Raw genomic sequence first — 22,664 nt, forward strand, 5'->3', positions numbered from 1 at the left:
TACTTTTTGAATTTTCTAAAATGCAGTAGAAATAAATCAATTCTTGAAACTAAAGACTATTAACAAGGCATTCTTTTTGTGCCACATAGAAAATTATAATTGGCTAGGCAAACGTACCTGTGGCTATATCCCAAAACTGTTGCTCCAAGGGAGAGTATAACAGTACTACTTAAAGGTAGTCCTAAATTTTGAAGTGGAATTTCTCGTCAATGGTATAACTGCACATTTTCGTTTTCGTTTCTTTTCAAAGAACCCGGCAAATTTTTAACCGTCTTCGTCGCCCATTCACCGAAGCTCCACAGCGCGCGCTCGCTCCGCACCTTCGGCTTTTTCGCCCGTGGGCGTCACGAGTCCTCGCGCTCTGACGCCCGAACTAAAAACGAACACCGGCAAGCGCCCGCGTCTTGAGCAGCAAGGCCGTCCACGACGCACAAGCATGGAGCACGTCCGCGAGTTCGGCCACCCGCACGTCCTGCTCGATGGCGAAGACCTCGTCGCGCTGCGCCTCGAGCAGCCGTGGCCGCCAGACTCGGAGCCGCCCGAGGGCTGCTTCCTGGACCCCGCGGACCGCGGCTTGCTCGTCACCGACGGGGGCTCCCTGGTGGCCTCGACGAGCGTTCTCCTCGGGACGAGCTTCTCGGCCGCCCTGTTCGCCGGATGCACGGCCTTTCAGTTTTCGGACGACGCCTTCGGCGTCGCGGCGAGCCAGCTTCTCCGAGCAGCCGACAAGATCTGCGTCGTGCACAACAGGGACCCGCTGCACGGACTCCTCCGCCTGTTCCCCGACGCCAGGGTGCTGGTCCTCATCCACGACCTCGCGGATGAGCCCGACGACGCGGACGTTGTCCGTCCTGGCTGGTTTGCGACCGAACCGCGGGCGGAGCCGTCGTCGTGCCAACAGCCGTCGTACCAGCTGCGGATGCTCGTCCGCACCACCGGCGCCGAAGGGATGGGAGGTTTCACCACGATGAGCTGGGAGACCATGACGTCAGTGCTGTACGCCTGTCCTCAGGTGAGCTTTTTGGAGTACGATGGTGTCAGGGCTGTGCGCCTGTGCTCAGATGAGTTCTTTGGAGTACGGTGGTGTCAGTGCGTGCACATGTCCTCGGGTGAGCTTTTTGGAGTACGATGGTGTCAGGTCTGTGCGCCTGTGCTCAGATGAGTTCTTTGGAGTACGGTGGTGTCAGTGCGTGCACATGTCCTCGGGTGAGTTTTTTGGAGTACGATGGTGTCAGGGCTGTGCGCCTGTGCTCAGTTGAGTTCTTTGGAGTACGGTGGTGTCAGTGCGTGCACATGTCCTCGGGTGAGTTTTTTGGAGTACGACGGTGTCAGGGCTGTGCGCCTGTCCTCAGGTGAGTTCTTTGGAGTACGGTGGTGTCAGTGCGTGCACATGTCATCGGGTGAGTGTGCTGGAGTACGACGGTGTCAGGACTGTGCGTCTGTCCTCAGGAGAGTTCTTTGGAGTACGGCGGTGTCAGTGCGTGCACATGTCATCGGGTGAGTTTTCTGGAGTACGATGGTGTCAGGGCTGTGCGCCTGTCCTCAGGTGAGATTTTTGGAGTACGACTGTAGCGCATACAGACGAGCACGCGAGAAGGCACACTGAGACAGACCCGTGTGCCTTCTTGCGTCCTCGTCTCTATCGTACTCCAAAGTACCATACCAAGCCCGAATTGCAGAACTCGGGGGGCTGTTGAAGATGTCGGTTGCCACCGCCTGCTCTGACTATGCGCTATATACTTGATTTCGTTCCACGCAACGTCCACTGAATATAAGTAGAACGTTCTTGAAAATATGTGCCATTTAGTTGGTGGAACCTTAGGATTGTATGTGCGATCAAAATTCTTTGAATCTTTAAAGCTTTTGCACCCTCAAGTCCCATAAGGCTGACGCCCTCACCTTAAGTAGGCAAGCTCGAATTGTTCGTAAGGACAAATAAAGTTTTCTTTTCCGGGGGCCGTTTTGCGGCATGTATATATAGACATGATGGTAGCAACGAAAGACGACACGCGAAGTCCTCACTATATATATATATATATATATATATATATAATTCCTCAGCTTTCTTTATTATATCCTCGAGTCTGCAATTGAAATCACCCTGGTTATCCTTCACTGCACACATTTTGACCCGTACTGACAAAAAGTTCTTACGATAGAATCGTTCGTTAAGAGCAAACCCCAGCCAACCTTTTTGCTGGACATACTATTAGCGAAGGCGGCCCACCAATGGCCCGGAGCACTTACAAACGAAAAGCTATTGGAATTCGGCCCCTTGTTCTTTCCAATGTCATGTTTTCTTCTCACGGGTAATGCATTGCTGGCCCCGTTCATTACTGCTTCCTCAATGTTTCTGATGTCGTAATTCAGAATATACCTTTTTTATCACCTCTGACAATTCACCCAATGCGATCTCGATTTCCAGATCTCTGGACATGGCCATGTAATACACAGGGAAGATAACCACGGTGTTCTCACATTCTGTAGGGCGTCAACGGAAAGGAAGTGCAGTCGAGAACAGCAAAGAACTAGGTGGTGTGATGGAATTGGGAAGTTTTCAGGTATAGAATAGTGTCCACTGGGGCAAGACAGATATCTTTGTCCCGCGGTGGACGTTACGTAGGCTCTCGATGGTGATGATAATCTAACAATGATGTAATGATGACGATTTTTTTCATGATCACGGGGAATTTATTTGCAGATTCGACGCCTTGACTCCCCCCTCGTCCCGGTGGCATTCGCAATGTTGCCGGATGAGAACCACTGCTCGACGGGGAAGCCCAACTCCCGGGACTTCCGTCACCTCACACTCGACGCCGACTTCTCGGCCGCCTTGGAAGACGCCTTCATCAGTCAGGCGGCCGAGCAATTTCCTTTGGTGGAGCATTTGGAGGTATACGGTCTCGTGTCGTAAACCGTGTGAGAACGTAATAAGTCGCTTGTCGAGGACGGAAGCCTTCCGAAACCTCGCGGCACAATAAACAGGGTGCGTGGAACACGCAAAGCTCCTGATCGGTCCGACAACGTCACCAATTCTCCATGTGTGGGTGAAGCCATGACGTCATGCGAAGCGAATGTTCGGTGCGGCCGTTCGCAGCACCAATTTCAATTGTGCCGTGTTGTCAGAACTCGGCGGATTGCGTGACACCCAAAATTGGGCGTGCGCGACGACGGCATAAGCATGAAGCCGTCACTCTTCTCGGCTCTTTCTCACATGCCCGCGTTTCACCCTGGCACCGCATGTGGATCGCGTGAGCTCCGACACACGACACGCGGGCTGCGTATGCGCTCGGCCACTCGGGCTCGATTGTGTGACCGGCTCCATGACCTGATCGCTAAAACATATAGGCACACTGTCACAGTTGCCACGCCAACCGGCACACGCTTTCGCCCTCAAACTTCGATTCAGGCGGCGTTGGAGTAACGGGATTCCCGTCTAAGCAATGTGGCCATATTCACATGGCGCATTCATGAGCCCGCTTCAGTGCCACCCGCACTGCCTCACCGCATCATTTGGCAACTGGGAGGCGGCATGCTCACCGCCATACACTATCGCGCAACGTTCGACCTTGGGCAGCCAAAACTGTTTAACGAGAGACTCTCAATCGGCCTGCAGGTAACCCTCTCTTCACTGGAAGATTTCGTCGCCCTCCAAGCCTTCGGCAACCTGCGAAGCCTCTCTGTGGCGTTCGGCGCCACGGACAGGGCCGTCGACGTGGGCGAGCACCTGGAACCGCTCCTGCAGCACTGGCCGCGGCTGGAGGCGCTCTCCCTGGCCATGTGCGCGGGCGTCCGGCTCTTGGCGATCGCCGGCCCCTGTCCGAGACTCGGGGAACTGCGGCTCGTCGACTGCTCGGGGTTTCGTGGACGTAAGGCGGAGCTCGTCGGCGACGGCTTCTCCCACCTGCGACGCCTGGAGCTGACGCGCACCGAGATCGCGGAAGGAGTCGTGGTCTTGCTGGTCGCAGTGCGCCAACAGGTCGGTGTGAGAATTTGAATTGGTTTCGCACTTTCAAGATTAGATTATGGGGTTTTACGTGCCAAAACCACTTTCTGATTATGAGGCACGCCGTAGTGGAGGACTCCGGAAATTTTGACCACCTGGGGTTCTTTAACGTGCACCTAAATCTAAGTACACGAGTGTTTTCGCATTTAGCCTCCATCGAAATGCGGCCGCCGTGGCCGGGATTCGATCCCGCGACCTCGTGCTCAGCAGCCCAACACCATAACCACTGAGCAACCACGGCGGGTTCGCACTTTCAAGAATAAGGCCCAGAGGAGGACAACACAGAAACGTTGCGTGTGGGAGGGGGGGAGGCGGTGTAGATGAGTTGTATATCGTTGTACACAAGGGAGAGGTTCACAGGGAGACGGAGAGTTTGTCACTAACTAATTGGTCGGCCAGGAGGTACCAACTGGAGCAAACGTTTCAACAAGGAGGAGTTCTCGCCGTCCGGGCGAATGCAGGTCTCCTCGTGAAAACCTTATTGGCCCCAGTGACATATCCCTTGAGCGATCAACATTCATCATGGTGACCGTGTATCACAGAATGCGTATCATATCGTTTATGTGTTACAAAGTGCACAGTGGCTGAACAAGAAAGGCATCGACACGTTTCGACAAGGGGATTTGGTCAGCTCCTGATGAAACGTTAAGTCCAGAGCGAGTCTTAGCTCTTACAGTCACTGTTCATCACTTGAAGCCTTCAAGATTCCTCCGAATAATGAGCCTACATGAACGGCGCGAAAGAAAGCGAGAACAGGCGGACAACGCACAATTAAGACACAAGCAAAATTCACAAACGGACGAGAACTGCACTCCAATTGTTTGAATCCTGAGCGTGCGTGTTGTTTGTGCCCTTATCGCAATTATTTCAGTTCATTAGAGTGCTCGGCCAAGTAGAACAGAATAAGTTTTTACTTCCTGTGAAACCTCTGTCTCGTTTGCATACATACACCATGTCAGCTATAGTATGTACCACCTGTGCACCATAGAAGTGTAGCAATGCATGCGTATCACATAGTGTGTATATCTCACATATAGACAGCATATCACATATATACACAGTTTTTTCGAGCCTTATTGTCTGAAGATGAAGGTCAACATCGTCGACATCGTTTTACTGGCGAAAACAGGGCTAGCCTTACTATGGCACAGTACGTGTCACTGCCGAGTGGTTCCATCGTGTTGCCTGCTGTGATTGGCTCGAAATTTTGTTAGAACTCGTTGTAGCTAGAAGGTGGTGTCGTACGTCGCTTCATTACACACACACACACACACACACACACACACACGCACACGCACACGCACACGCACACACGCACACACACACACACACATATATATATAAGTAATCGATCGTTCTTTGTGATTGGCTGCTGTGATTGGTTCGCAAGGAGGTCATGTCCTTATTCAGATTGGCTCGAAATTTTATTAGAACAGGTAGAAGCTCGTGTCCTACGTCGCTTCATCTTCAGTGTGTGTGTGTGTGTGTGTGTGTGTTGTGTGTGCGTGTGCGTGTGCGTGCGTGTGTGTGTGCGTGCGTGTGTGTGTGTGTGTGTGTGTGCGTGTGTGTGTGTGTGTGTGTGTGTGTGTGTGTGTGTGTGTGTGTGTGTGTGTGCGTGCGTGCGTGCGTGCGTGCGTGCGTGTGTGCGTGAATAATCGATCGTTATTTGTGCTAGTGTGCCTGCTAGCCACCGGGCACAATAATATGTCCTATTCTTTTCGCCGTTCTCTAGTTATTCCATACATACTGTACTCGTTGTTGTTTGTTATTAAGTGGGGCTAGATACCCGTGACGGCAGGCAATAATTTATTTCCGAGAAGGAAGTTTGACACTCAGGACTTTCTCCCCCCCCCCCCTCCTCCCCCTGTTTCAACTGCAGGTGCGCAGCCTCCACCTGGGCGACGACCGCATATGCTCGACGTTCCTCTATATCAGCTGCACCGCTGCCGCCTCGGGAACGGTCTTGTTTCCGCTCCTGGAAGAGCTGACGCTGCGCACGCACTACACCGTGCGCGCGTTGGGCCTGGAGCCGGAACAGCTGCACCGAGCCGTGCGGGCGATGCCGGCTCTGCGCCACCTCCAGACGGACAGCTACGACCTGAGACTGTTCTTCGAGAACTACAGCTCGCCGCCGGGATGCGTGTCCCTGTCCTGGTGCGAATGCGTCCACTGCGCGGTTCACTGTTCCAGGCTCTGTGCCAGCTCGGGATTCGAGGAGGACGACGAGAAGACCACGACGCCGGTTGGCGGTGACGTCTTGCCGCTTTCTGGACGGGGCGACGAGCAGTCTGACGCAGCGGACACCGGCACTCACCCGGCTTACGAGTGCGACGACCCGAAGTCCATGACCGAGGAGGACGAGCGCGGGCACTTGGTTTCTGGGTGCGGAGACACGTATCCGACGAGACGGAACACCGGCAGGCACTCGGCTTCCGATCGTGGGGACAAGTCCGTGTCAGAGGACGCTTTCAAGCACGCGACATCGGGACGTGGCGGAGGCCAGAGCACAGATGAGCATACGACCACCGCAAGCGATGGAGAGATGCTTAAAACCGCGGAAAATGACAATGACTGCGGAGACGCGGCAGCTCCCGCCAACAATCTTAAGCAAGTTCAGTGACTGGCTTTTGCCGTTTGTGTTTCTGTTGAGCCAGCTTAGTGGTTCAGCAGCAGGATGAGAGGATATTCTCACGGTATGACAAGGCCATGACATCATGGTCAATAACAGGCAAGAGGTTCTTGTCGTCCGTGCCTGACACAGAAATGTCCACGACGTCCTTGGCTAACTTCACGCCCCTCAAAGTATTTATAGAAGTAACGACAACAGCAGCGTACGCTGCTAACCTGCAAGTGACTTCATCGTCCAGGACAAAATGAACGCGACAGCAGTCATTGGTGTCGCGCATGTTCAGTAACTGGTACATCGAGTGCTGAAGGCTGTCGACGATTCGTGAAAGAGCCAGCGTCGACACCAGCTGTAGCAATCCCTGAGAAGCCGCGTACACGTGCTTTCCTGGTATGCGCCTCAAGGAACCGCGCGTACAACGTCGTCAGCACCGTACATTGTACGCCCATATCACGGTGTCCGGAGTTTTACTTTTGAAACTTTGCTTTCCTTGTAGATATCGCTCATCTTGAGTAGTTTTTATCGCTGTGCAAGTTCCCGATGCAAATTCTGTGATGCGATCGCCTATACTCTTCACCTGCGTGCAAAATTAAATGTTGAAGCTGCGTTGCCTCATTGCGAGCGCTCCTGCATTTTTAGCTTTGGCAACTGCTAAGGGCACACCGCCCATTGGGGTGGCGGGGAGCATTCTGTAAGAGTCCATCTAGTGGACTGTCCAGATCGGCCGCTGCTGATTGGCTAGGACCGCTCGTCTCCTCCTGTCTCGTACAGCTGCATCCAATCAGCAGCGGCTGAAATGGACAGTCCGTTAGGTAGGCTCTTGCAGAATACCCCCCCCCCCCCCCCCCAGTTTTTGTGGCGTTCATGTTGCAGGTACCACCAGGAAGTTTTATTGTCAAGAATATAGCCTTCGGGAAAAAAAGAAACCGGCCGATCAGCTGTTGGAAATGCAACGGAGTGTTCGCCTACGCACAGTGCAACATTCATGCTGCAAAATGTCGAGCAGCAGAGGAAAGACTTGTGCTGCAGTTAGCTGTAAAAATAGTGACTGGCATAGTAAAGTCGCAGTTTCGTAAAATTATCAGACAGCCATACGAAGTAATCATGGTATTTTTATCGGCCGTATCAACTTCTAAACATTCGCTTCCTAACTAAATTAACATGCATACTGTCAACGGGCACAGCAAACGCGTGAACACATCACACTGGATGACCGCGGACACTCGCTGTCAAAACGCTGGCATGAGGAAACGCGGCAGCAGCAGCGAGCGAAGATACCTTTGCGCTGTCTATCGCTTCAACGCAAACTGAGCGCCGAGAACACGCAGCACGCACGAAGCTATACGAGCCGCCGACGGACCTCTATGCTGACAGCTTACGTCCGCTCATTCACTGGGCAAAATAAATAAATAAATCTATATAAACTCTGCCCCCAACGAAAATCGCTCTCGAGATACAGCAGCGCGCTACCGCGTGTAGCCGCCACATGCGCAGTTGCAGCCGTAGTAGAACGCCCCCCTCCCTCCCACCTCTTCCTTCGGCGCCTCGCAACGTTGGGTGCCTCGCGCGAGGCGGAAGACGGTGCGCTTCCTCCCCAGTTTCCTCCCTTTAGTACGGGCGAAATTGAGCCTCGATCGTCGGCTCCTCCCGCACGCTTTCACTCGCACATACAGCCTATATATGGCGCGCGGCGACTGTGTTATCGCCCTTGCACTTTATGCGGAACATCCCGGCGACGCTGACGGCAGAAATGAACCTGGAGTGCCCATATAATCGCTATCGCAATAAAGAATGGTCTGCAATCCACGCTGTGAATGTGGTTAGACAGCGAAGCTGTAAACGACAACTGGAACGATTACCCATTGCGACGTAGGTTGAAATTATTAACGTGGCGACATTCACGTGCACTTTACCTAAGTATTAGCCTAACACGTTTCAACGGCCTGCAGACTTGGCTTGCGTGCTTTTGCCACTACTTCACCCAGAAAGAGCGGACCAGAGAAAAGAGAAATTCGCCGCGCCTCGCGTATACACGCTGATCTTCTACTTGCGCCCTTCCCATGGCACTGTCATAACACAAATCAATTGCTAAGCAGGTTCTTTTATATACAAAAGTGTAATTACGTCACTCCCTGCTTCGTATGCTGCAGTCGCCGCGGCAGCTAGCGCAACAACAATGTTTACCGGGAAACGTATGCGGGTAGCGCTACTTGCTTCGCATTGCATGAAGGCGCAGGAACGCCTTGTCAATTATGTGGTTCGAATGCTTGTTTTGATCTTGTTCTTTATTGAAACGTATGCTGTTCTGTATGTTCTATGCGTAATTATGAAGAATATATGCACTGTTCGCTTCACTTTCCGAGTGCTTGTAGTCTCTGCCTTACGGGGGTATGAGCCATTGCATTTGGGGGTATGAGCCATAGACGACGATAGTCTTCAGTCGACGTTACATCACGCAGAAATACCGAGATCTTAGCCATAGGCGGCTTCGCTGTAGAATGGAACGAATCTGCGTGGCCAAGTTCGCAGACCGCTGCTGCACAAGGACTGCCTGTGTTGCCGACCCCGTCGCGAAGCACGGCTTTCCCCTATAGGATAAAGAGATTCACTCATCCGCCGGCATTGTATCTCTAGCCTCCAATGAAATGACTTTAACCCCGGAACGTCGGCAAGAGAGAGTATACCGTTAGTTACACAGTAACAAAGAGCTACAGTAGCGCCGCTTCCTGGCATAGTAAGTTCCTCGCATTTTATATGCACACGTGCACCCTAACTTACACGCAAAGTTGCGCCCACTCTGTTACCAACGTGTCAAGAATAAGTTAACGTGCGCATACTTGAGTCAATGTGCCGAAACATGGATGACGGCGACTATGCACTGAAAGCGCTCGATTGCTCGACGCTGAACATTCGACAACGATCCACAGAAAAAGCGAGTGACTAACGATAATACGTCTTTGCTACAAGCTATTACAAAGTACAGATCATCTATGCATACGTTCGAAGTCATGTGCGCATCAAGCACAAACCTATCGCAACTGTGCACAACGAGTGATTAGGCAGAAAATGCATCAAAATGGTTGCCAAATAAAGAACGAAGAGCAAAACACGCTGATCGTAAGCGGAATGTCTGGACTGCTTAGGATATATTTCTAGCGCCGCTTTTAGCACAAGCACTGTACACGCTGATCGCGCCGTTTGGACAAGGCTTAATGAGCTCAGAAAGCGCTTACATGTCCTCTTAAGCTATGGCGAAACCTTCGCATCGTACACCCAGTCACCGTCCACAATATCTGCCGAAAAACAGCTTCGCCGAGCCGCACCGGTCGTCGTGCACATCCATTGTAAATACGGAGGCCGCTGAGGCAAGCAATGGACGCGTCACCACGTGATCAAACATGGCGGCGCCCACGATAACGCCGCGAAAAGGGCTTATAGCCGAAGCAGTGGAAGTATCAGAGTGACCACTACAGGTTTTAAATAAACGTGACTTCATAAATGCAGCGTGCCGCGACATTGCTCGAATGGTAATCGCATGACCATCAACAATCATAGTGAAGTGAGCTCTGATATAGAGGCTAGAAGGTTCTTTCTAGCCTCTATAGTTCTGGCGTAGTCTTTCTTTCTTTTTTTTTTTGACTATAGCAAGTAGGTAGGGCCACAGAGGAGACTTCCACTGTGACGGTTGCTGCGGTTGGATACCGTGTATAACAGGCAACCTATTTTTTATTTCTTCATTTTAATGAGCTGCGTCATCTCAACGGAGAAATCGTTTTTCTCAGCAACTACTGCATCAACTTTTCATGTTCGATTTGTGAAAAGAAGCTATAAAATGTAACCCTGGGAATTAAGTGATTTTAATTTTGTACCCTAAGTTTTTAGAAACAATTCTTAAAAATTGTAAGATACAAAAAATCAATCATCAATTAGCGGGCATCGCTAACTTGTAAGTATACGGCTTTTGCAGAATTCTCGTGAACATTATAAAACATTTACAAAGTATCACGTCATATATGTCATTTGTCCCCTTTGGATGTTCTAAGATGTGCCGTTTACAGAATTGCGTTATCTCTTTTCGGTGCATTTTACGGATTGGTGGACTTCGTGCTCCTATTATTTTTAAAATTTGCCAATTTTCGTTTTTAAAGTTTTAGATTCAAAATGAGAATTCTGCTTCCTAAACTAGTTGGAATTTAACTTTTCTATCATATGCAACATATGTTATTCAAATCAGTCCAGTGGCTGTCTATAATGACAGTCTTCCTTTAACCTGTGTTTAAATCACAGTTAGCCCCAAATTAAAGCTTCCTCTTAAAAGCAATTCATCAGGCTTTTGCTATTACCTTTCGTTCTTGCTCAAGCTTCGCATCAAGGTAGTGCGTATATATATATATATATATATATATATATATATATATATATATATATATATATATAAACCCTTGCGCCATGCCACTGTTATACACCCGTATACCTGCCTATTGCTACCGGTATCAGACGGCCACTCTCGATAGCGTTCGAGCCCGATTCTGATCGAAATTCTCGACTGCGATTGGCCCCCTCCTGCACCTTGCGCAAAGGAGCCAGTTGCGACAGAGAAGTTTGAGCCCGATGGGGTTGGATCGCGATCGAAAATGTGCGGTGGGACACCCGTATCATATGCCCGTATTGCAGTTTTGGCAAGTGTGACTCCGGTCATTTCTCATTGTGCATGCCCTCGCTCCGGCAGACTAGATCTGTCAGTCCCCTCGTGGGATTAGCCGGGTGCGCGTTTTATCGCGCTTTGCTGGACCAAATAAATGTTTATTCACTCACTCACTCACTCGCTCTGCTCTTTTCCTTCCTACTCTTGCCATCATAGATAGTAGGTAGGTTTCAAGGTTGGTGCTAATACCCCCCCCCCCCCCTCCCAGTTTCCCTCACACATAAAAAAGCATCAAAACTATTCAAATTACTTGTACAGCTTCAATGTGTCAGAACCGAAACAAGAACTGTCGATGTTGCGCATAGTTCAGCTTTACAAATTATAATTTAAGTGAACGTTAACCTTTTTTCTTCACAGACAAAACAGTCAAAACAACAACAAAACTGCGTTTAAATGCACTACAAATGAGCAACTGCACAAATTCTTGCATCAATGTTGACGGTGAGCCAATGTTTTTAGCGGTGAGAGCAGTGAGTCTTGCAAGACGACTGCAATGGCTGCGGCCACAACGACCATCTGTTTCCGTTCGTTTCGTGCAAGTGAGCGAACGCCTCTGTCGTAATTTTCTTTCCTCGGTAGTCACAACGAATGCGGCTAAGTGCGAACGATTGCTCAACGACACCCACGAGCTCCCGCACGCCAAACTTAAAATGACAATCCGCGACTGCGTGAGAATTCGTCCAATGCTAAACGCCGCAAGGGCGTGCAATGGCGCGTTTCGCTGCGCGTCGAGTTCGAACACCGCGTCGTCGTCGGCCCTAGACAGCGCGTTCTCGCGTCCCAAGCTTCAGTCCTGTCTGGAGAGCATCAAGAAGCTCAAGCTCGGCACCGTTCAGCCGGCCAGGCCCGATGCCGAGATCCGTCGCTCCTCGATCCTCATCCCCCTATGCACCAGCAACGGTGGCAAGCCGTCCCTGCTGTTCACGCTTCGCTCGAATCGACTGCCTCGTCACAAAGGGTACGTTTGCTTCCCTGGTGGCATGGAGCACGCCGAAGACATCGACCCCGTCGACACTGCGTTGAGGGAGACAGAAGAAGAACTGGGCGTCAGCAGAAGCAAGCTGGAGGTGATCGGCACGTTTCCCACCTTCTACAATCCGCGCGACAAGCTCTCCATGACCGTGGTCTTGGGGATGCTGGGCGAGGCCGGACGAGACGTCGACCTGCAAGCGGATCTGAACGTCAACGACGCGGAAGTTCAGCTGGCCTTCGTGCGGACACTAGAAGAGTTGTGCGACCAGACGAATCTTCGCTACACGCAGTTCAGAGGTCGGCACGGCGGCGACTATGCCATGCCGGTGTTTCTGGCGGGCCAGTTCAAGGTTTGGGGCCTCACGGCGATGGTGTTGAACGCTTTTCTCAGGACGCTGCTGCCGGACGTGTACCACCACGAAGTGAGGTGCGTGGTGCTCAAGAAAAGTTTGTACCTCGAGGATTAACGTTGTTTGTCGGTCCACGAAGCCGTTGGTTTATCATAGGATCAGTTCGGTGTACGCAGAGAGGTGATTGTGTAAATGTTTGGTTGCGTGACGTTTAGTTTTGTTGTCAGTCGACGAAAGTTGAGTCAGTTGACACCGGTGACGAAAGTTGCGTTTAATGTGCACGTTGATGTTTGAAGTGCATTCTTTGTTCGTCTTTCCAATAAAGGCTGTCTTTTACTCTCTCTTTTCGCAACATCGTTCATGAGCGTCGATTTTCGCTTCAGTTAGTATGTGTTACGGGCGTTTTGCTAGCACACAGGAGAGCGAAAGCAATACATGCCACAAGTTGCGAAAAAAAAAAAAATAATGATTGCAATTTACTGCAAATTTATTTCCCATAACGGGAATCCTTACCCTGCAACTGGGTGCCGCAAGACTGGGTAAACTTATTGAAAGGGTGAATTTAGCCTTTAAATTTCGTGATGCAATCGCATACTTAGCCAATGCTTGCGAAGTTTAGCAGTATTTAGTCTGTCTGCTAGCGCCATCTTGCGTCACAACTACTATATAACGTTGCCAGCTGTCGACAGGCCTAGGAGAAAACCAAGACATCGACTCGTAGACCGATAGCAATGTGCCCTTACTTTACGTGGCATCGCAGGAATCGTCGCATTGCTGTAACCCAGGTTTGAGCATCGACGTTGTGCGTCCGATAAAAGCAGAGATCGCGCATCAAAGGCTATGATGGCGCGCCGCAGTGATCCGGTATGATTCGGTCGCCTGCGGGCAGCTGGCATCAGCGGACGACAGACCAAGCCCCCCTTGCGCTCATCACAGCTAGCGCAAGTGTGTGAGAATCGATCAGGTGAGATGGAGCGATCATCGTTTCGGTTTTGCTAAACGAGGACGCGCTGCCTTGACGCTCAGCGCAGAACGGCAGTCACTGCCGCGTTCTGTGCCTTGTATTTTTCTCCCCTAGTTTGAAGCCATCTTTCTGTGTCGCATCGGCGTTCTCCAGGGCTGGCTATCGCCCTGCGTTATTTCGAGGTCAAACCCCCGGTTTAGTTTGGCCGCTGCCTTGTCGGTGTGCGAAGGTGCAGCAATTGGCCTGCTATCGAAGCGCGGCGTTGTATCGAGACACGGCCAGGCAGTTTGTTTACGGCCCAGGGACTCACCTGCAGACTTAAGGCCACGTCGTTCTAAGTGACGTGGTCGTAGAGTCCTACGCTCGACCGGATTGCATCGCTGTGTTTACAACGCCTTCGTTTTGCGGCTATGCAGCAAGCTGTGGCACGCAAGTGGAACGTGCAACACGCCGTGTCGCGTAAACAAAATTCGAAGAGTCAGTTTGCACCATCATCCATCTCCGTTCGCTTCGACAAACTATGAGTTGGCGGCGTAACCTGTTCCCGCGGAAGGTCGCGTTTTGTTTTGCTAAACCCACTGGGCACGTCTTTTTTTTCTTTTTTAATCGTAGCTTGTACCAAAAGCGGCCAAGACGCTGACGTGGGCTTGGTGTTAATATCTGAAGGGCGGTGCTACATGAACTTGGACGTGTCAGATAATGACAAGCGCCGAAATGCGAATCCGCATATTTGGCGGGAATTCATTTCATTTTTTTATTCTTAAAGCATGCAAGCGTGTGCTGTGGATTGATTAAGTAAACGTAAACACAAGGGAAAATAAGAGCATAAGACACTTGTGATCAAAAATTCACCGACGATTACTGTACTCCTTAATGCGGAATTTGAGCGCAGCTCTATACGTGCTGTCATTTCGCGTGTCTAGGACTTGTATATGATTATGTAGGTACGTTGTTTATACTAGGAAGAGAACGCTGTGAGTAGCGTAGCTGGCGCGGACATTGTCTCGTGCGGCACATTGCAAACCGAGCAAAGTGTGGCGCGACTGCCTCGCTAATCGGGAGATTGCGAGAGGCAGCGCGTGGGTGACGCGTGGGCGCGGTTCACAGCAGCCGCCGCAGACAGACCTCCGCTCATGCAGCGCTTTGTTTCCATACAGACGACGCGCGCGACTCCGGCGCCATCTCGTTGCCATCATCGCCGCTCAGCCAGTTTTGCGCTGCACTGTGCTTTTCTTCTCACGCTTTCGTTCCACCAACGACGAGAGAGGCCCTTCGTCGCAGGGGAATCGTGCCACCAGTGTCAGCGGCGACAACACCAAAGGGATCGTCACATCGAGCTTAACTCATAGCCACTCGCCGTTAAATCGTGTGTTGCATTTCATCTCTGTAGCGTAGTGAAGTTTTCCAGAAAAGTGGGACAGATATGTCCGACCGTCCATCATATAATTAAGCAACCTTTCCTTCATTAAGTTTCTTTTTATCCTGAATATTCATGCAGCTCAAGAATGTTTAGAATTTCTTGTAGTTGAACACGTTGTCCCAAGAATAAACTACTTGCCCTTTTTCCCTGAGGGTTCCTGCTCTAACGTGACACTAGTGATGTCACGAGAAGCATGCATTTGAGCTGCTTGGTTGAGTTCAGTTCCAGTATGGTGTGCCTACCTGCCAACTTTTACGATTTTATCATCGTAGAATACCAGATTTTTAGAGCTTGTTTACGATTGTCTTATAGACACCAATCACCCAATCGATTTCCAGCCTGATTTTTCCAACCAGCTGAATTGTTCACACCTACCCACAGCAGCAACAGCCACTTATTGAACCAGTGCATAAAGACTGCCATTGCTTGAATGTATTGAGAATGGACTTCACAGTATGCAGTGTCTTGGAATAGTATTGGGCAGTGTGGAATGACAAAGCAAGGTGGCCCAAGTAACCACTTCTCTGATGGGACAAAGGAATCGCCAGTTTTTCAAGTTCTGCAGTTGCACAAATCTCAGCAGCCCTCCTCTGCAGTGAAAGGAATCACTTCATGAATGCAAAAAAAGAAGCAGTGCACAAAAAGACACATAGAAACAGTGTAAGCTTAGTAATTCGCTTACACTTTTATTTTTTGGGGATGTCTCTCTCTTTGCCTTTCTTTCAAAGCTGTATCATCATATCATCTTTCAAGGCATCATTTGTAGTCTGTCTCGGAATATGCCCTATCCCACTGTAGGTGTGAACACTGTTGGTAGCCTCAGAAGTTCGGTTGGGCACATAGTATTTCCCAAAGATATGGAAATGAGAGACCCGCCGTGGTTGCTCAGTGACTATGGCGTTGGGCTGCTGATCACGAGGTCACGGGATCGAATCCAGGCCACGGCGGCCGCATTTCGATGGGGGCGAAATGCGAAAACACTCGTGTGCTTAGATTTAGGTGCATGTTAAAGAACCCCAGGTGGTCAAAATTTCCGGAGTCTTCCACTACGGCGTGCCTCATAATCAGAAAGTGGTTTTGGCATGTAAAACCCCTTAATTAATTTATTTATTTTTATGGAAATGAGAATTAAGGAGGAACTGGGTTTACATTGTTTTCATGTGTCATCCTGTGGCCTGTCCCTTTCTTCGCACTTGCGCTGTAATAACCTATCGTGATCCAGAACTGACTAGCACTTTAAGATGTTCTTGGTTAACAGTGGACGAACAAGCGAAGCATCGTCTCGAAGGATTTCCTTGTCCAGCCACTGTTGATCATTTCAAGTTTTCACATTGCTCTGGCTCCCTCTGTCGTGTTTGGATATGTGCTCATCTTGCATTCTGCCTTCTGCTTTGCAGATGTGCTACTAGCCACTGACACCAGGCAAGATGAGGCTTGGCTCGAGAAGGCGGATGTGGTTCCGGGCGTGGTGGCTCACGTGGTGCCTCGTTGCACTCGTGGCCCTTGCCGGTCTCGTCAGCGGGGATGGTGGGGACAGCCCCACTTCTGCAAAGGCTCGCTCTGACGATGACTCTAAGAGCAGCAGTGAGAAGGAGACAAAGTTGCAGGTGGGTTCCATGCAGGTGGCATTTATCAGCGGCTGCATAACTTAGTTTTGGCTGAATGACTTAATATTTACCATCAACATAAATTGAAACATGAACAGGGGAAATAATCAGGAGGGGTCCACACAAGAGGAAGGAAATATCGACAAGGTGATTACGTAGACTCCTTTCGCTGGTGTTGCCCTCTGTCCAATGTATTTACATTCTGTGTGCAAAATGTTAGTCGACATTACTTCTGTCAACTAATGTCTTGCACGTGACGGTTGCAATAGACGTTAGCGGCAAGCCAGAACTCTGTCTGTGTTGCCTTGTCCCGTTCTTTAGTACTGTTTAAACTCCGGTTAGTTGCTGCAGGGAAAAAAAGCTTGAGAATGCAAGTGCTAACCTCACATAAAAGCATCTTAAACTGCAACTCAAATGTTTTCTTTCAGGAAAGAAAGTTATAATAATGCTATAATACGTTGTTTGGCTGACAAAGTCAGAAGTGCATAGCATACTGGCTTGAAAGTGAGCACTTCGGTTTATGTGCACATTAGAAAACCCCAGGTGGTCCAAATTTCCGGAATCCCCCACTACGGTGTGCCTCATAATCACATCATAGTTTTGGCACGTAAAACCCCATAATTCAATTTTAATTTCATTTTTTGAAAGTGACAATTCGCTCCATCATGCTCCGCTTTCCCAGGCACCTGTTTCCGAAGTCCTCCTCCCAGCACTACCAAGGACAAGCACTGGTGAAGATGATGACAAGGAGCCATTGAGTCGGGAAGCTTCAGATTCTAGCAGCAGTAACAACCGATTTGAGCCAATGCCTGCCACACGAACAGCAGAGACGTCCAACAGGGACATGTCGAATGAACAGATGCAAAAACTGGAGGTATGCACCTGAGTTTGGTTGTGCGCTCATCTGTTCACGTCTCAAGTCCACCGTGTTAAGGAGACCCTGCAACACTCTGATTATATATAAGGGATCAACATTCTGAGTAAATACAGGATCAAAAGCACTGGCACATGCAGTGTGGGTCCTTCTCTACAAACCACACCTACTGCTAACGGCTGTTGTCACATTGTGTGATGCGTATACATTGACTTAGGCATGGCACATATCCCTTTCTGGTCCATTGATTCCTGTAGGAATTGTAACTCTTCAGAATAAGTATCCGACCTCAAGAAACAAGTACAGTTAAAACATCAATTTGATCAACTTAAGTACAGTCAACATCTCATTTTTCAGACTCCGTAAGGACCACAAAGACGTCAGAAAGATTTGGCAACCCCCCCAAAAAAACAAATGCATGCCTTAAAGTGCCCTCAAGGACTCAAATCACCACAGTTGCATCTGAAATAGCTTTAAAGGCCTGCCAGCACAATTATTAGGTACCTTGGTGCTCGTACTGTCACAAGAGACGGCGGGTGAGTGTAGATATATTTAAGGAACAGGTGTTATAGCACGTGATAGTGGCCCCTTTTCACTCAGTATGCTTCACCGCAGTCCGCTACGCATGCTTGACTATTTATCACAGCTGTATTGCGGCGAAGCTGACTTTCGGAAACCGGCATTATGCAGCGGTTTAGACACCTCAGTGCTCATACTGTGACAGGAGATGACAGGTGCATATGTGTATAATTAAGGAACACATTTTATGTTCAGTGTCAGTGTCAGTGAGTTTCCTCATTTGCACTCTTGGTATGCTTGACCTCATAGCACCGGTGTATTGCGGCGAAGCTGACTTTCCAAAACCGGCATTATGCATCACTTTAGACCCTTGCTGTGCTTTCCCCACTTAACACCATCAGCGAGAATGACGAAGGAGGAGTCGGCACCATTGTTGACAGCGGCAAACCCTTTCATTGAAAAACACGACACTGAACACAGGAAGCTTGATAGTCAACATTGAAGCAGCTAGGCCTAACAAAAGCACAAAACTACTACTGCAGCTGCCAGCAGATCGATGTGCTAGGTGGCTGGTTTGAGGCTGTGAGACAAAAACGGCAGTGGTGGTAATTTCAACATGCCGTTTTGGACCTGCAGTCATGGCAAGAAAAGTCCGAAAATTCGGACGGCGAAGGGTTTCAGCATTAAAAATTTCCGACATCCTTATATACATTGGCTCTATGGAGTATGCAGTGGTGCCGTGAAGGCATCCAAGTAATTAGGCATGTCCAAAAAAACCTGTTGTTGACTGTACAACGAAATTCTAAAAATAACGAAGTGTTGCACTTTTTGTAACTTTTTGTCCATAGAACACCATGTCAACCTGAATATAATGAAGTGTATTTATGCGTGATTTGAATATAAAATATTTCACTGCCACCTGCGATGGCATATTGAGGCAATAACCAGAAATGGCTGCAGACACTGATTTTCGAATGGTTGAATTACATGCAGCCGCTTGCGAATGCGCTTCTCAAGTCGCACACCACGTGGCGGGGAGCATTGGCCGAAATGTAGCAGCAAGACCCCCTTGCAATCATATTCCGTATAAAGTCCAAGCATGATACGATTCTAGCATCTCTTATACTGTGGGTGCAAGGGAAGGCTTGCAAGGGTAAGCTGAGAAATATGGTACAGGGGGTAGCGAGCATAGGAAAACGTGATCAAGTGCGCTTAGAGGGCAGAGCAGTGGGGTGTGCCTCTCCTCCTCAAGCCCAGCCATAGCTGTGCAGGGCTATCAGTGTGGCCTGCGGGCACTGTCTTGGAAGTAATCTGCAGCTGGTGCAAAGGTTGGGCCACCCCGATATGGCCGTGGCTGTATGTGCACGGTCTTCCTGCTCGTTTAGTGCTAGAGGTCATGTAATCTTTAGTTTCAGGGCGCCTTGAAATAAGAGGCGGATAAGCGTTTGCTCCCTTCTGCCGGCACTTTTCATGATAATAGGGAGTTTTAGATTAGGGGAATGCAAGTGTGGGGGGGGGGCCCTATCACTTGCGTCCCCCTAATCTAAAGCTCTCTAGTGTCATCGCACAGTGGGTGACAGTAACAGCTGTGACGACGGTGTGGACACAAAAGCTTTACAGTATTCGCTTTGTATGCCTGATGTGAAGATATCGGCACAGCACGAAACTGCAACTTTGGTTACGGGCTCATATTCAACAAAATGAATCAGTCAACGGCTGATTTTTCAAATGTCCAATTTTTCGTACATGCCCGATAATTCGGATGCCTTCACGGCGCTGCCACATATCCCATACTGCCAATGTATAAGGACATCTAAAATTTCGGATGCTAAAATCCATCGCTGTCCGACTTTCTGAACTTTTTGCCATGGCCGCAGGCACAAAATATTAATCGAACCCACCACTAGTGCCAGTTTGATTATCTCGCAACTTAGAACCAGCACTCTCGTACGCCGATCCAATGGCAGCCGTAGCAACTGCGGTGACGCTGTGCCTAGCTACTTCGACGTTTGCTGCCAAGATTCCTTCTCTTTGGTGCTGGGTTTTTCATTCCGCATTTCAATGGGGGCGAAATGTGAGAACACCCATGTGCATATAGGTGCATGTTAAAGAACCCTACAGCGTGCCTCATAATCAGATTGTGGTTTTGGCACGTAAACCCCGTAATTTAATTAAATTTTTTTTTTATTGAAGGAATTTGCTGCTGTCAGCATTGGTGCCAACTCTGCCTTTGTCATTCTTTTCCGATGGCTTTGAAGCACGGAAAGCACAGAAAGGATTGAGCATTGCATAATGCTGCTTCCGAAAAGTCGGCTTCGTCGTAATACAGAAGTGTTACGCGGTGAAGCATACACAATGAATTTCGGTGAAGTTTATCAAATTGGAAAGGGGTCACTGTGATGGGACACAGTATGGATTCCTTTAGTACGCATGTGTGCCATAGCCTGTCACAGAATGAGCACCAGTGCACCTAATAAGTGTACTGGCCAGCCTTCAGAGCTATTTCGGACATGCCTGCGGCGATTCGAGCCCTTGGGGAAAGTAAAAGGAATGCATCCATTTTTTCAAATGGCCCACTTTTTAGGACATTTTTGCAGCCCCTGGGGACTCCGAAATATCAGACATTTACTGTATTTATCTCATTGAAATTTCAATATAATGTATCTTTTTAAGAAATTCCGCTCTTAATCAGTTTTTGGAAATTTCTCATGGCAGTTAAGGTATTAAAGGGCAAAAACAACCACTGGCAGTGGGCACATCTCAATTTGTGGCCGTCTTCTAGGTTTTTAAGTTTCATGGCTGCACACGTCATGATGTGTTACGAAATCTTTGCAGAGGAAGGAAGGTGAGATGTTGTCGACGGCAGACGACACTGCTGCAGACCGAAAAACAGACGATAGGCCCACGGAGGACCAGACACACCCTCCTGCGAAAGGCGACGCTGAATTGGATGCTGCTGCTGCTGCTGCTGACACGCCTTCCACAGAAGCCACCAGCGTCCCAAAACCGCCACCTGAGCCAGCTCCCAGAGAACTCACCGAAGAGGAGAAGAGAGGTGTTTTCTTTTTTTCTGGTTGTCTTTCACCACTGAGCAGTTTAACTCTACTCAAAGACAGCTTTCTGTGACAATGGAGAGGAAGCTACTGAAGCAAAGCTTGTGCAAGTAAAAATGCTCTTCGAAAGAAGTCCTACATTCTTGTGCACGTCAGCTTGAACTGAGGAGGAGAAAACACACATATTTTATTTACACCACCAAAAGTAAGGCAATACATCGCCGAGTGTTAAATTTGCTGTTTTTTTCTGCATTTCTCTTCTGCAGTTAGGCAAATGCGAAACAGTCGCATGCGGAAGCTATGCCGAGCCCAGTATATGTTTCAAGAAGCCAAAAATGTCATCATATGCTGCCGAACTGCTTGTCTCACTAACGCGTCTGAAGGAGCCACCCCCTTTAGTGTTGCCTTCATTCCCACGCAACATCAGCGAGTGTAGGGAAAGAGTGTCTGGTACAACTTAGCTTGCCTGGCTAACAGTTTCGCTCTGCTAGTCTATTCTGGCCTAGCATTTCAGCCATATTTGCAGATGCACTCAGAATGGCTGCAGCCTGCTGTGTCCTTTGGGAGGCGCTCAGCAGAATGTTTCGCATCGCATTTGGATCCAGTGCTAGACGCTTTGGAAATCCACCATACTGGTTGGCCTTCCTGCCAGTTCTCCCGAATTCTTCATAGAGTTCACGAAGTTTGCCTCGTTCTGCAATTTTACAAACGTTGCTTCAAGTGTTACGTAAAATGAATTCTGTTTGCAAGAAAGGTTTTAAAGGTATTGGAAGGATGCGGTGGCTCAGTATTGCAAAAGCTGCATACAAGAATGAAATTGTGATATAGTAGCTATGCCGCCCTGACCATATGAAGGCAAGATTATTTAGTTGTGTTGCTTAATGTCTTTCTGGTTTTGTTCTTGGTACACATTCCATTAATTCTTCAATAAACATCAAGTGGAAGTCTGCACTTTCGCTTGTTTTTTTTTCCATAGCTCGCTTTTGCAAGTTATAAACTGTGCCATAGAGCAGTGGTCTTCTTAGCCTATCATGGTCTCTAACTACTGGTTCCCTTTCCCTCGTAGCAAACAGCCTCTACGAAGCGGCAAAGGCACTGCTGAACTCAACAGACTCTGACAGGAAAAAGTAAGCAGGCATAATGTGGTTTCTGGTTTTTGAAGCATGTTATATGTAGATGATGGTTATATACAGGGACGGGGGGGAATTAGGGAGTCTAGAAGCCCGATTTTTGTTTGTCACAGTCATACAAAAGCAACACGGAACAGAAAGCAGTAACCAAGCAAAGCATAGGGTAATTAGGGGAAAGTGAATGAAAAACAACTTGTCGTAGGTGGGATCCGCAGGTGGGCAAGTCATATGCAGGCATATTAGAGTGGGTGTTTGAGATTCGTACCTGAAATATGTAAATGACACCAACGAAATTGATCGAGTTATAGGCAGGTCGAATTAAACAAGATGCAGAAGAAAGTGCCGAAACACACCACTCATTCCTTTGGCAGTGGTTACCTTATCCTAGTATGCGCCCAAATCAAACACGCTTCTGCTTTCCATGGGTCAAAAACAGAA

At 49.1% G+C, this 22,664-nt stretch overlaps 3 protein-coding genes across 3 annotated transcripts in view; all 3 read left to right on the forward strand.

The window, feature by feature from the left end:
- Window positions 1–326: 326 nt before the first annotated feature.
- On the forward strand, window positions 327–7,247 carry LOC126543575 (uncharacterized). Its single transcript, XM_050190685.3, has 4 exons — window positions 327–1,012; window positions 2,702–2,893; window positions 3,617–3,979; window positions 5,886–7,247. Exons 1-4 carry the CDS (start codon window positions 437–439, stop codon window positions 6,624–6,626), a joined length of 1,872 nt encoding a protein of 623 aa, XP_050046642.1. The 5' UTR covers window positions 327–436; the 3' UTR covers window positions 6,627–7,247.
- Window positions 7,248–11,785: 4,538 nt separating this feature from the next.
- On the forward strand, window positions 11,786–13,002 carry LOC126544468 (mitochondrial coenzyme A diphosphatase NUDT8-like). Its single transcript, XM_050191797.2, has one exon. It carries the CDS (start codon window positions 11,787–11,789, stop codon window positions 12,774–12,776), a length of 990 nt encoding a protein of 329 aa, XP_050047754.2. The 5' UTR covers window position 11,786; the 3' UTR covers window positions 12,777–13,002.
- A 351-nt stretch (window positions 13,003–13,353) lies between these two features.
- The window catches only part of LOC126544469 (protein sel-1 homolog 1-like), a 31,453-nt gene continuing 22,142 nt past the window's right edge, over window positions 13,354–22,664 (forward strand). Inside the window, exons 1-5 of the mRNA XM_050191799.3 lie at window positions 13,354–13,623; window positions 16,441–16,650; window positions 17,333–17,524; window positions 20,879–21,098; window positions 22,163–22,223. Coding sequence (XP_050047756.1) covers window positions 16,471–16,650; window positions 17,333–17,524; window positions 20,879–21,098; window positions 22,163–22,223 — 653 coding nt within the window. The 5' untranslated portion in view covers window positions 13,354–13,623; window positions 16,441–16,470. The remainder of the gene's footprint in view (window positions 13,624–16,440; window positions 16,651–17,332; window positions 17,525–20,878; window positions 21,099–22,162; window positions 22,224–22,664) is intronic.

This window comes from Dermacentor andersoni, chromosome 10 (assembly GCF_023375885.2).
Source record: "Dermacentor andersoni chromosome 10, qqDerAnde1_hic_scaffold, whole genome shotgun sequence".
NCBI lineage: Eukaryota > Metazoa > Arthropoda > Arachnida > Ixodida > Ixodidae > Dermacentor > Dermacentor andersoni.

What these genes read in the sequence shown, in the direction of transcription:
- LOC126543575 (XM_050190685.3), top strand. Translation starts at nt 437, where the DNA reads ATGGAGCACGTCCGCGAGTTCGGCCACCCGCACGTCCTGCTCGATGGC. An exon ending in TGCTGTACGCCTGTCCTCAG is followed by an intron (nt 1,013 to 2,701) that starts GTGAGCTTTTTG and finishes ATTTATTTGCAG; the next exon opens with ATTCGACGCCTTGACTCCCC. An exon ending in TGGTCGCAGTGCGCCAACAG is followed by an intron (nt 3,980 to 5,885) that starts GTCGGTGTGAGA and finishes TTTCAACTGCAG; the next exon opens with GTGCGCAGCCTCCACCTGGG.
- LOC126544468 (XM_050191797.2), top strand. Translation starts at nt 11,787, where the DNA reads ATGTTTTTAGCGGTGAGAGCAGTGAGTCTTGCAAGACGACTGCAATGG.